This window comes from Dysidea avara, chromosome 8 (assembly GCF_963678975.1).
Source record: "Dysidea avara chromosome 8, odDysAvar1.4, whole genome shotgun sequence".
In the NCBI taxonomy this organism is placed as follows: domain Eukaryota; kingdom Metazoa; phylum Porifera; class Demospongiae; order Dictyoceratida; family Dysideidae; genus Dysidea; species Dysidea avara.
Genome location: NC_089279.1, coordinates 16,390,397 through 16,404,171, shown reverse-complemented (window position 1 = coordinate 16,404,171; position 13,775 = coordinate 16,390,397). Strand labels below are relative to the sequence as shown.

At 37.8% G+C, this 13,775-nt stretch overlaps 1 protein-coding gene across 1 annotated transcript in view; it reads left to right on the top strand.

Annotated features, from left to right (window-relative positions):
• LOC136264794 (uncharacterized) overlaps positions 1-13,775 on the top strand; it is a 121,688-nt gene that overhangs the window by 27,167 nt on the left and 80,746 nt on the right. The window contains exons 6-9 of the mRNA XM_066059563.1: positions 6,383-6,505; positions 6,559-6,710; positions 9,763-9,851; positions 10,815-10,981. Of these exons, the coding sequence (XP_065915635.1) occupies positions 6,383-6,505; positions 6,559-6,710; positions 9,763-9,851; positions 10,815-10,981 (531 nt within the window). The remainder of the gene's footprint in view (positions 1-6,382; positions 6,506-6,558; positions 6,711-9,762; positions 9,852-10,814; positions 10,982-13,775) is intronic.

Below are 13,775 nucleotides of genomic sequence, written 5' to 3'. Positions count from 1 at the left end.
AATGGGGAGAGCGTAATTTATGGTCATTGTCTAGCAACCTAGCAACCTTCTCAACCATCTGCACCTCAGTCAGCAGGCAAACAAAGACAAAATAGGGGTATAATAGGTGTTTCTGATGGAATGACAGTGCTCAGTATAACAGCAACTCATGCCACCATGTCCACCATTGCAGATATTATGGAGGGGTACACTGGGCCATTTATTGTCCCATCAACCCAAATCATCGTAGGGCATAACTGCAGTCAGTGGTTACTTTGCTGCAGGCCAGTGGGGATGTATATTATTGCTCAACATATATTTATTTATTATAACATGTTAGGCTATTATCATACCCAAACTATATAGTCCCAGGATCCAGAAGAAATGGATATCTGGACACAAGGATGAACTGTACTAGAGCATTGAGATTCCAATCCTCTCTGTAGTAAGCAAGTACCACTGCACAATATTAGCTTGTGCTGCCAGGTTCAGGCTAACATTGTGATTAGGATGGGATCCAATGGACTGAGTGACATAAAATTATCATAGAAATGGTCTGCGTGGGGTGGATGATCTTTGTGGCAAACTGTAGGGCCTATAACTCGTGTTTGGTAATGGTTCTGAGGAGCATACATTGAGACAGTTGGCAAGTAAGTTGGGCTGTATAACTAGCCATTGAAGAGTGTTGACTATTGCAGTGAAGACTTTGGGGCTGAACAAAGGCTAAATAGAAATGTGCAGTCAACGCAGCAACCCTCATTTCACATTATACCAAGGGGTTGCTGGTCCTCAGGATGGACTGGAACCATCCTGTATGCTTCTTTTATGTCAGCTTTGACCAAGGGGACCCCTATCGAATGTGAATCTAGGTGGTCTACTTATGTGTAGGAAAGCTCCTGTGAAATACCACAATTGACACACTAAGTCCACTATCAGCCAGCTTATTCTTCTCGGGTACTACTCCAAGTGGACTGATGTGGACACCAGGTAAATCGTAAAAACATGGAAATTTCCACATTCTCATCAATGCTACTACTCATTCTACGCATTCTGATATTATTTAGCATTTGGAGGAATGAAGGTTGCATGTTGCTGGTCAAAGGAGTTGCTTCTGAAGTCATGGGTAATCCTATCCTTTGTAAATACAATCTAAGAAGTCCTTGTTTGGGTGTAACTGCAAGCTGTGGTTCCATTGGTACAGAGCCGCCGGGCCCCAGCCTGAAAGGGGACCCAGGAGGCAGCCCCTTGAATATCTGTTTAAAAGATCAATATACTGCAATAGAGCAGTCAAATCTAGATACTCTAATAGAGCAGTCACAGTATTCTTCAGAGGAGCAGTGTAACGAGCTTATAAATAAGGAGATATGGTTAGTGAGGGGTAGCTATTGTCATTGTGTTGTGATTCAGAATGGAAACCTCCTTGCCCTTGGGGCCCTACCTTAACTCTTTGCCCTGGGCCCCTTAATTTCTCTGGACGACCCTGCATTGGTATAGAATTAAAGGGGGATTATGTTTCAAAGGACAATGACCATGTTGTCTGTAGTAACAAAGGAATTGAAAACCAAGTAGGTGATCCACGTCACAATGGTTCCACTTAAATGGTTAGTGCACTTACAATTGTTGCCTACTGTCTTTAAGGAGCTCATTTCAGTTGTGATTGTGGCTGCAATATTTAGCTAGGTTGAGTGGTTCAGTTCTCAGTAGATAATTAACAGTAGTCCACGTACGCAACTCGACCTCCAGTAAGGATCCTCATCTTGTGCTAGTACTAGTGTTCCTAGCTTCCTGCTTTGAGTTCTGGTGTTCGTATTGGAACATACAGAGGGGGCAGCCAACTGTTTAACTGATATTAGCTTTTTCTTACCAAGCTTTCTCTCACAGGTTCCAAACGCCGAGCTTCACCAGCAGCCACAGATCCCAGTTCCTCTCATATACCTCCCAGGCAGTACTCATATGGATTGAACATCCACAGACCAGATCTGGTAGTACTTTGAAGCAGCTCTGACATCATCTACACATAAGACCTACAAGACAGCTAAGAAGAAATATTTAATGTTTTGTTGTAACTTTTCCTTACCTACGTACCACTGAAAATATTCTGTGGTATTTCACTTCATGGTCTAGGTAAGAAGGACTATCACATTCCACCATTTGCATTCATTTATGTGATGTTCGTCAGCTACATTTACCTGTTGTATTTGCAGACACACAAATGGATTGCATGCCACATCTCAGACAGGTACTGAATGCTATTATAAAGTACAGGCAGCCAGTAAAAAACCTAGATCAATCACTCCCTCAGTTTCCACAAACTCAGAAGAGTATGGATAAATGACCATCCATCCTTCAAAAATGCCATGTTATGGACAACTATCTTCTTTGTATTCTGCAGGTCTGGCTAAGTTACAGTGCAATTATCATCCAAATATGATTATCATGTCCATTTATCCTTCTCTGACCTAGCTGTTGATAATGCCATGACTGCAAGTGTTATCTCTACAAGTATAAGGAAAAATTAAGAATTTTAGGTTCAATTAGGGATCATCAAAAAAAAGTAGGGAAACAAGGGAGGTTGTCTATACTAGTGGATGTTAGTATCTCCTTGTTTCCCTACATTTTTTTCATGATTCCCAATTGAACTTAAAATTCTTAATTTTCCTTACCCTTGTTTGTTTAGTAGACATCCTGATTCAGCTGCAAGAAACAGAAGACTACGACATCTCTGGTGCTTCCATCATTTCAATCCTTTTGGTGCACATGTTTTTCTGTCTTCACCAATACAATGGGTAAAACCATAGATAATAGAGTAAAAGGGATACGCAAGCGATTTCCAGTTTGATTTCCGTTATGCGTGACTTGAAAGGACAAGATAGTTACGTGTTCAAGCATGGGAATTAGTGTTCTAAGCAGCATAAATAGTAATCCAACAGACTACAGCAAGTATTTAGGACTTTGTGAGAGATTTTGGTGAGAGAATTCAGAACGTAGGTTTTGTAACAAAGCGTATCGCGTTAACCATGATTGTTACATGCTGTCATACTTTCGCTCATAGTACCTCCATGCCTTGTCCATACTGCTTCTTTTATAGCCAGTTCCACTTTTGAATCTTGTGGTAAGCTAGGCGTGTCACCAACATAGTCTTTTGCCACTGCGTTGTACTGCAAGGTGGTTTAAACTTTTGGTAAAAAATGGAAGATACTTAGTCGTTTCTTCAAGCAACAGTTCCTGTTTTGCACTGATATTTCCTCTTGTTCCCTCTGTTAAATGGTAAGGAATAGGTTTATCACAGTTAAAAGAATAGAATGTATTTATGAAGAAAGTAAAGTGGTTTAAAGTAATCTTTGGGCCGTTTTTTTCACTTTCAAGCTCCTTTAATTTTACGCATAACTTCCTTGAGGGTTGGTACCATCCTAGTTCCCTCGATCACTTACTTGAGTTCATTGCAGCGAAGTTTCACAGTTGTTGGTTGCAAAATTCTGTCATTACAACAATTTGTTTCTCTTTGATACAAGCGCACCAAGCGTAACGAGCATGTTCATGACGTAATACGTGGAATTCCAATGGAAATGTACATATTTTGTGACGTCACGTTATTGCGTTTCCTATCCCTTTTAAGTACTCTATTATCTATGGTAAAACAGTGTTAACTGATACCTTGCTGGTGTTCTTCTTCAGTAATGAACTAAATTCATCCTTGATACACTGGTTGTGTTGTAACTGTTCTGGTAGAATACCATAGCAATTTACCTGACTGTTGTATTACAGTAACTTCTTTATAGACACATCTAAATCTTACTGTTTGAAATAACTGGGTGCCGAGTTAAGTTATTGTATGTGATAAACTGCTATGGGGTGTGATCACAATGGTCAGTTATTTGTGGTGAAACATTGTTATAAGTGAAGCTATCCATTTCCTTTCATACTTGCACTTCAAATAATTTTATGGTGTCTATATTGTAAGGAAAGTATCAATACGAAAATTTAATGAATACTGTGGTACATATAGTCTTCTTGCATGAAGAAGGTGACAGGGAATAAGACTATAAAAAATGAATATGCCACAGAAAGCAAATATTCATCAGAATTTGAGAAAAAGCATGCCACACGCGAGTTTGTTATTGTGCCATAAAATGGAGCCTGTGTATAGTTTAGCTTCAGCCTTGTAAATGAGGTCAGGTAGGCTAAAATCAGTGTTATGACAATTTGTGACTGGAAAAGTGATGTTATAGACTTTCATAACCCATAACTTCACATGCGAATAAGCCAGCTTGAATTTTGGTTGCATTTTTATAACATTCCCCTGTTTTTTTATAGATTAAAACACAAGGAGTTATGATTAGTCAAACTTGGAAATTTGGAAAGGAAATTTGTTATTAACCCTTTAAGGACTGCTGCCGTAATATTACGTCCAAAGTAGGTATTACTCGAAAGACCAGCGCCGTAATATTACGTCCAAGATTATTGGCAGTAAACAAAGAGCTATAACTCCGCAACAAATGAAGCTATTAGATCGAAACAGGGGCCATTGTATTCGCCATTCATAGGCGATTCTTTTGATATATAAGGCCAACTTATCACACAAAACTAAGCCTGTGTAAAATTCCTAACAAAGTACAAACATTTAATATTTACACAACAATAAAACTAACCTTGTAGAAATCGCTCCATAACTTTGGCTGTGTTCATCGTATTGAAGTCAAATAAAGCTCAGAGTGCTCACTATTTAGAGGCAAATAATTTGATATACAAGAACACGTGATGCGGTTTTAAAAAACTAAAATGGCGGACTGTTTTTATTGATTGTATCACGAAGAAATCAACCGCGTGTAGGTGTTTGAAACTCACCTTAGCGCTTTTAAGACATTGGTTCTACACTTTGGTAAGTTAGATAATGTTGTTTATTATTGTCAGGCGAGTCTTTTAGTATAATTTGTTATACAATTGAGCACTTGTAGGGGCTTTGTCAATGCTATAAACTTATTATATTTTTTTTAAACACTAAGTGCGCAATAAACATAAAACGTGTGGGCTTTCAGGGTAGACTATGCACAAAATTCTTGGTCCTTAAAGGGTTAATTAATGCTTCTGTTAAATGGTAGATTTGGTATTAGACACGTCAATACTCTAAAGGCATTTTTCATCTTGTGTAAAATATGTGACCGACTCCAGTTTTGACCGACTCCAGTTTTACATAATCCTCAAATTTCATTTTATCGTTTCTCTGTTATCTACAGTAACAAAGGAGTGGGCTGCCAAACTTTTAGCCATTTATGCTGAATGGTCTTGGAGTTTCATATATCACCAGACAGTTTGAACAGCAAGAAATTTGATTTGTACAGCAGGTGTACTGTAAATATATTGCAGATGGTTAATTAATCGATCATATCTTATGACTGAAGCAATTTAGCTACGAAGATAGGACTTAGTTCAGACTAGTAACCTTATACTGCATCATAAACAAGCGCCTGTAACTCACGTTCACTTTATTGTACAAACACGAAACAAAGGTATTCTTACTTTCAATGAATAGTTGAATCTGATGGTGTATATGTTTAATTGATCTTGTTTCATTGTGTACTGAAGCAATTAAAAATGTGCATAATGGAATATGTAGCACACATATACCTGTATTTTTACCCAGTGTATTTTCATTGTGTTGTTGTACAGCACTATTGTACTGTATGATGCTGAAGTAATGGGCATTGTGAGCTTTCATGTAGGAAGTTTTGTCCTATGAAAAACTGTTCTTATTGTTACTCTAATTCATTGTTGTGGCTACCTGCCAGCTGTTTATGGAAGGGTAAAAGAGATTACCTATATCTACAAACACACATATCATTTTAGAATTGTATACAAAATCTCAAAGCTGTTAAATGCAGACCTTGATGTAACATTTCCTACAAAAATCTAATGATACTTCGAAATATGTTTTGTTTAAACCCTTGGGTCTAACTATCATGTAAATCCTGCTTTTTTCCTTGGGTCCTCTTATGCTCTAGGTAGAAATATGCATATAATTTAATGGATATTTGCATGTATATGGATGTACAAATTCAATTCAATTTTCCTAAATGTTGTCTATTTTTTTTTTTTTTTTTGTGATACCAGACTCATGTAAATGATCCTGAATGCAATCAATTTTAATGCAGAGAAAATTTTCCATTCATATAGAGTGGCTATTTTAAATACTCTAATAGACATCCAGGGTACATCAACCTAATGACAATGTCTAGTTTAAAAAGTCAAGGGCTATGTGTGTACTTTTGTATTTGCCTACTAAACAATTCTTTAGAGATTTTTTTTTGAATTGATTATACAGCTAAGGTAAAACAGTTGATGTGGATAACATGTGGCTTATGATGATGAACTAAACTTATTATCACTGTATACTTCTATCCCTTAGATATGCAAAAAAATACAACAGTGACGATATAATTCATACTTATTTGTGTCACTGCATTGAGAATTTTGAGTCATTGACTGATATACAAAGGGTAGCTGAAATCATCCATTCGTTTGTTCAAAGGTATGGTGTAATAATTGACAATGAATTCTTGGACATTATTGTCCCAATTTTAGAGGAAACTTTACTGTGCAATGGTATCCTTACTATCAGAAAGCTGATTGTGCAGTATTTACCCTACTTTGCCGCATGGCAGAAGCCATGTTAATTCAATCTATGAAACTTAAAGAGGTCAACAATGTCGCTGTGTATCCAAGAATACTATGGAGTAAGTATTGTGCGTGTGTGTGTGTGTGTGTGTGTGTGTGTGTGTGTGTGTGTGTGTGTGTGTGTGTGTGTGTGTGTGTGTGTGTGTGTGTGTGTGTGTGTGTGTGTGTGTGTGTGTGTGTGTGTGTGTGTGTGTGTGTGTGTGTGTGTGTGTGTGTGTGTGTGTGTGTGTGTGTGTGTGTGTGTGTGTGTGTGTGTGTGTGTGTGTGTGTGTGTGTGTGTGTGTGTGTGTGTGTGTGTGTGTGTGTGTGTGTGTGTGTGTGTGTGTGTGTGTGTGTGTGTGTGTGTGTGTGTGTGTGTGTGTGTGTGTGTGTGTGTGTGTGTGTGTGTGTGTGTGTGTGTGTGTGTGTGTGTGTGTGTGTGTGTGTGTGTGTGTGTGTGTGTGTGTGTGTGTGTGTGTGTGTGTGTGTGTGTGTGTGTGTGTGTGTGTGTGTGTGTGTGTGTGTGTGTGTGTGTGTGTGTGTGTGTGTGTGTGTGTGTGTGTGTGTGTGTGTGTGTGTGTGTGTGTGTGTGTGTGTGTGTGTGTGTGTGTGTGTGTGTGTGTGTGTGTGTGTGTGTGTGTGTGTGTGTGTGTGTGTGTGTGTGTGTGTGTGTGTGTGTGTGTGTGTGTGTGTGTGTGTGTGTGTGTGTGTGTGTGTGTGTGTGTGTGTGTGTGTGTGTGTGTGTGTGTGTGTGTGTGTGTGTGTGTGTGTGTGTGTGTGTGTGTGTGTGTGTGTGTGTGTGTGTGTGTGTGTGTGTGTGTGTGTGTGTGTGTGTGTGTGTGTGTGTGTGTGTGTGTGTGTGTGTGTGTGTGTGTGTGTGTGTGTGTGTGTGTGTGTGTGTGTGTGTGTGTGTGTGTGTGTGTGTGTGTGTGTGTGTGTGTGTGTGTGTGTGTGTGTGTGTGTGTGTGTGTGTGTGTGTGTGAATGTATTAAGTGTTCAAACTGTGTCACTACTGCTGATTCGGATGACCCACTGACCTGGATTTGACCTGGATGTTACCTGAATTAATCAAAACCAAGACGTGCACCAAGAGCTACATTTTGGGCATTTGACTAGCATGTTGAGTTAAGTAAATAGGTAACTATGTATATGCTGACAAACAAATAAGTTTTTTAACTAATGATCAGTGAGTGGGCGTGGTTCCACGTACCAGATCATCCTTTGTCTGGGTCTGACCCAGTTTACAGATTACCTGAGTTTGACTCGGATCAGATCACACGTGAAATAAATATAGTTTGACAATAGGAACATGTCATAGTGTAGTCATGCTGCAGCATAAATTCTTTGTGAACCACATCCACTTATTAGGATTATTGTCGATAAGCATACAAGTGTATGTGTTACTATGCCCATAAATGGTGTATTGCAGTCTGTAGGTATGCATGATTCCATGTCCATTATTGTCTGCAGGCTTGCATGGCCCACCAATCGATTGTTATTGTATAAGTCATTAGTGTAGTCTTGCTGCATTTTTTTGTGAGCCGCACCCTTGTAATGAGCAGGGGCGGATCTAGGATTTATAAAAGGGGGGGGCTAAGTCAAGGTACTAATCTCTTGGGTAGAGGTGTGTCAAGCACACTTCCCAGCATGCTTCGCATGCTGGAACTAGGGGGGTCTGGGGGCATGCCCCCCCCCCTCCAGGAAAATTTTGAAAAATTGATGCTAAAATACTGCAATTTGGAGACATTTCCACATAAAATACCTAATATTTTCTGCCTGTAGATATTTTATATACTGCCTTTAGATTATAGGTATGGCTCTCTGAAGCATTTTGCTAATGGAAAAGTTTGGGTAGGTACAGACAACCAAGAATAGGTACATGTTAGAATAATAATGTTGAAAGTGGAAAATTTTGAAATTTGAACAATACAAGATTGAATTTGAGAGCATTTTCAATGGTAATTGTGTACCTGAATTAAGTATTGCCATACATATTAACTACACAAGTAGATGAATGAAGCCCTTTAAACAGACCAATGCACTTCATTGTATGTATAGGTGCAGGAAGATTTCATAACAGAACCAACTGCATGTTTCCAGTGAATGTTCTATTAGAGTAGTTAGCTGACTGCTCTATTAGAGTATCTCGATCTTGTACACCTCCAATGCTGATCCGGGTCCTTGTTGCATAAACTTTAGCATAAATCCACTGATAATACCTTGGAAAGATGTTTATAAGGTGGTTTTATGAGTATTTGTATTATTAGTGATCATATATAATTATGCTAAGACAAAATTTCATTATAATACTCAGCATAATGATCAAGTAAAGCCTAAATATGAAGGGGGGGGGGCTTCAGCCCCCAAAGCCCCCCCCCCCCCCCCCTGGATCCACCCCTGATGAGTGATACTGCTTCCATGCTAATCTGTCAGTATGGTGTGTTGAAGTTTGTATGTGTATACATGAAGCCACATCCACTTACAAGAAACATGGTTTTCTGTCTGTAAATCTGTCTGTAAATTTAGTAAATTGCATATCAACTGGCCATTTAATTAACTGTAATTGAGAAACCAAGTGATTGATTTTGCTACATAAAGCAACCAAGCACTTAGTTTAATTAATATTTTGACTAATTTTAAGTCTCTTGCCTTGGGCAAATTTGAGTCAAGAAATAATAATAAAAAATGTTTGCAACATGTATTTGTAGGTATTAAGTTATTGTCTGTTTCATATTGTATGTGCAAACTATTCAGGCGAGAATTATGAGATGAATTTGAGTTCACACACTTTCTTACATTTTAAGTGTTTCATGTCTTCTTAGTTGCTATGCATGTTTCTCAAATCAACACAAGGAATTATCTTAGTATTTAATGTACTGCTATGAAGTTGCCACTCTTCATGCACATGGATTGTACCTTGCACTTAAGGAAAAACTTTGGTGCATTCAAATGCATAACATTTTTTTTGAAGACAACAGATGATCAACCACCAGTACTTGGCTTAGACTTATGTATGGTTGAGTAAGGAATGTACAACTATTATGTTGAAATACAATGTGTACTTATAGTTACAAATCTTTTTGATGCATGCATACACATTACTTTCTCATTATTGTAATTTTCATTTTGCAGTTTCTTTAAACCTCTTTTTTGGATTACAAAGCAATATTCAGCCAGCCACTTTGTCTAATATATGGTTCACTGGTTTGATAAATGAAACGGTAATAAATTTTCCTGTAATGTTGTAGAACACCTTGTATGTACTTGTGCATATACTAGTGAACATTTAATTCATTCTGTAGCCATGACTGAATTAGGGATTAAATGCCCACTAGGTATAAACAACCTCTCTTGTTTTACTACACATATAATTGCCTTGTTTTACAATTTTTTTCTTTGATCCCTAATCCAACTTAAAATTCCTAATTTTTCCATCTACTTGTTTGTTTACATAATTATGACTAATGAATCCACGGATACCACATTAAAAGAAAGACTGGCACCAGGCATGCCACAAATTAATTTTGCGTCTAACACGTACCCCAACAATCAATCACTGAAAAGTGAAGTGGCCATTACGTTTTGTTTTCAGCTATGTTCCACTTGTTACACAATGTTACAAATGAAGAACAGTACAAGAAGCGTCGCTGCAGTCAATCCAGTTGCTACAGAAGTATGGATGATAAGTGTGACGCAACCACAGGAAAGCCATACCATACTATCACAAATCAATACTTTGTGCAGTGAAAAGAACCGGGATACAAAGGTAAATCCATGATGAGTGTATTGTACATACTGCAGTTGGCAAAAAGGCATGTCCCCGGATGAAGCAATGTTGAAATCAATCCATTGTTGAGTTATACTTGGCTGGAGGCATTAGTTAGTTAAATTAGTCAGTCAGCATAAATTTTGTTAAATCGAAAATTTTAAAATTTCATAGGAACTTGTTGAAAGGGTGTTTTCAAGTTGTCATGAACTAGAACAAGGAAAATTGAGGCTAGTTTTAGGGTGATACTTTTGGTCAGAAAAGCTCAAACGTTCATGATCTCTAATGTACAGTATTATTGTGCTGTATGATATTAAGTGCCTTGGAGCTTTGTACAATATATATATACTGTATAGATTTACCAATAATATTGGATATATTGGTGTCAGATGAATTCATGTGTTTTCTATGTACATAGGTATTAGAAAAGCAAAAGTTTTCTGACCAAATTGCTGCAGATTTTGAAAAAGGATTTAAGTTTTGCCAATTGTTGAAATTACCTAAGAATGCTTTGTTTGATGCATCCAGCTTTGCTACATTCTTGGATCCCCTAAAATGTAAAGGACTTCGGTTTTCACATATAACGTAAGTGATCTAGCACGCAATAATACTATCTCTATGTGTATGTATTGTCACAACAAAAGTTATTTATAGTGCATGGTGCATTACTAAATGGTGAGCCAATTGTATCACAAATCAAGAGTTAAAGGCAGTATGTCCTATAAAGTGTGCAGTAAATTTCCTTACAAGTGATACACTTAATTGCAGTTAGAAATCAAATATTGGTTTGATTATGTACTTACAAGTCATTCTGTAGGTTCATGTCTGTATGTCTAGACGCACTAGCTAGCTGTTTCCCAGAGATTGTATAAATACTAGCTATTTAAAAAATTAAAAATTTTAAAAGGAAGTAGGGATTGGTATAATATACATGCTACAAAAAGTAAGGAAACAAGCTCCAAAATGTTACAGCTGAAATGAGAAATGATCCAGCAGTAAAAAGTAAGGAAACAAGATCAGATGACTACTTACTAAAATGAGATGCGCTTTAATGCCTACTTTTGGCTAGCTAGTATCTTGAAATGAGACCATCAAATTAGCCAAAAGTAGGGATTAAAGTGTGTCTCAGTTTAGCAAGTAGTCGTCTAATCTTGTTTCCTTACTTTTTACTGCTGGATCAATTCTCATTTCAGCTATAACATTTTTGAGCTTGTTTGCTTACTTTTTGTAGCATGTATATTATACCAATCCCTACTTCCTTTTAAAATTTTTACTAGCTGGCTAGCTATATTATACTCTTTTTATTTTCCACATTGTATAAATATCACTTGAAGCAGCTATCTTTTACCTTTGTACACAATAAGTGCCTCTAAAATAATTATCGTCTTGTCTTTTAAAGCTATTACAGCAACTGTTAAAGGCTTCAGCTGCATTTATAATGGCCTAAATATTGATGATTTTATAGAAAAGCATCTCTGGATAGTCCACCATTAAGAGTGGAACCCTCGCTTTTAGAAGTCTGGATCCTGAGGTGGATGCTATGCTATTACTGCTATTATCTACTTTACCAGTTAGGCACTGGAGGGTGTACACAGAAGGCAGAGCCTATTCGAGGTGTTTACCCATAGCCTAGGAGCCTAAGCGAAAATCTTTGAGCTAAATATCCTAAAGTGAAACGGGACAAATACCTAGAGGGGCTGAAAAAAAGCCAACCCCATCGTGACTTGATCTGCAGGCCACCTAGATTCCGGCCAAGTGCCACACTCAGAGCCAACTTTGGGGAGGCCACCTAAGTAGGGAAATTGAATCCACCCCTCAAGAACATTACTAGCTAGCTACCTCACAAAAAAGCTAAACTGGTAATTAAGACTGACTATCCAGCGTTAATAAATGCTAGAGACAACTCCTTGGGTACTACTTACACACACATACTCACACTTCGTTAAAATCACGTGTTTGAGTTGTGGCGCGTGCCGCAACTATTAATTGTCCTTCAAGAAGAGCAAAGAAGTGAATGAATAATGAAAGCAAACAGCATGGAGCAGTGGAGAGAACGTAATCGAAACAACAGATTCGTGAATCCGCCGTCATTACCTTAGCTGTCTGAAACTTCTGGAGCCTTACACTTAGCGTAACTGGGTTTTACAGCAGGCAGGTGGGCAGTGACTTTCGAAATTTTTAAAACTCACAGTACATTGAAACATTTGACGTTTTGCTTTGTTTAACCAAGGTACAGCATCATTACAGCAGTAGTAATGTATTCCAGGTGTTTTTTTTTTGGGTATAACGTATTGCAAGGCCGTTTTTTTTTTAAGGTGCAAAAATCCACAAAACCATATGATTTCTTACTATACACAGTACTATTGTACTGTATGATAACTGATTCACTATCACACTAAATGTTGAGTTTTAGATTATCAAAAATTTTAACATTTAAGGTCTCTTAGCGGCTAAGGGCTGCACCCCCACACCCACACTGCTTGTAACTTATAGTGTCAATGTTTGAAACACCCTGGCTATGCCCCTGTGAGGTATTAAGGTGGTATGTATATAGATCATTATAACTATGAACCCACCATAGTTTTAAATGGGCACAAGTACTTTGCCTAACATACTAACATGTGTACACTTACTGTATCCTCAGGTTAGTGCATAAATATCAGGCGAAGCATAAGTGCACACAGTAAAATTGACTGGTGAAAAGGACTTGCATGAAAGCTTTTTTTAAAGTCCAGGTTTATTGTGGGTAACCGGGCCTGAGCATTACAAAAATTCTCTCACTTGTAGTTAAATTTGAATGCCTATGCTAACAAGCAGGAATTTGTGCTGGTTATGAAGTAGGACTAATCTTAATCCATTGTTTGGCTCAGGTATGGCCCAGCATACATATCATTTGATACACCTATGATCCTCTTGAACTGGCCATATTTGTATCAATGGTTGTTTGAGTAAAACGTAACTACAAAACATTACTAATTAATGTAACTAGCTGCAATAACAACTATTCTTGGATGTGTGGTCCACAATAGAGCAATGTTTTACCAAAACCCGCCACCAAATACCAGACTAACAGATCACTGAATCCTTATAATTTCAACACAAGGGACTAAATGACTAGTCCTGTGGAAATGATTTTTGAAGTTACTGTTTGCGAAGACATTTTATTGAACTTTTTTTTTAAAAACTTTATCAAGACCATTATCTCCGTCATTGGGAAGAACATGCCAAAGATACTTCCATAAACTCTATTAAATTTAGTACACAGTATCCATATGCCCCAGTGCCCTTAGAGTTTACAGTTCAGCTGTATTGTTTGGCAGAAAAACCTGGTAGTGAGAGCTGGAGTGTGAGTGATGTGGGCTGGCTTATATACCTGTGT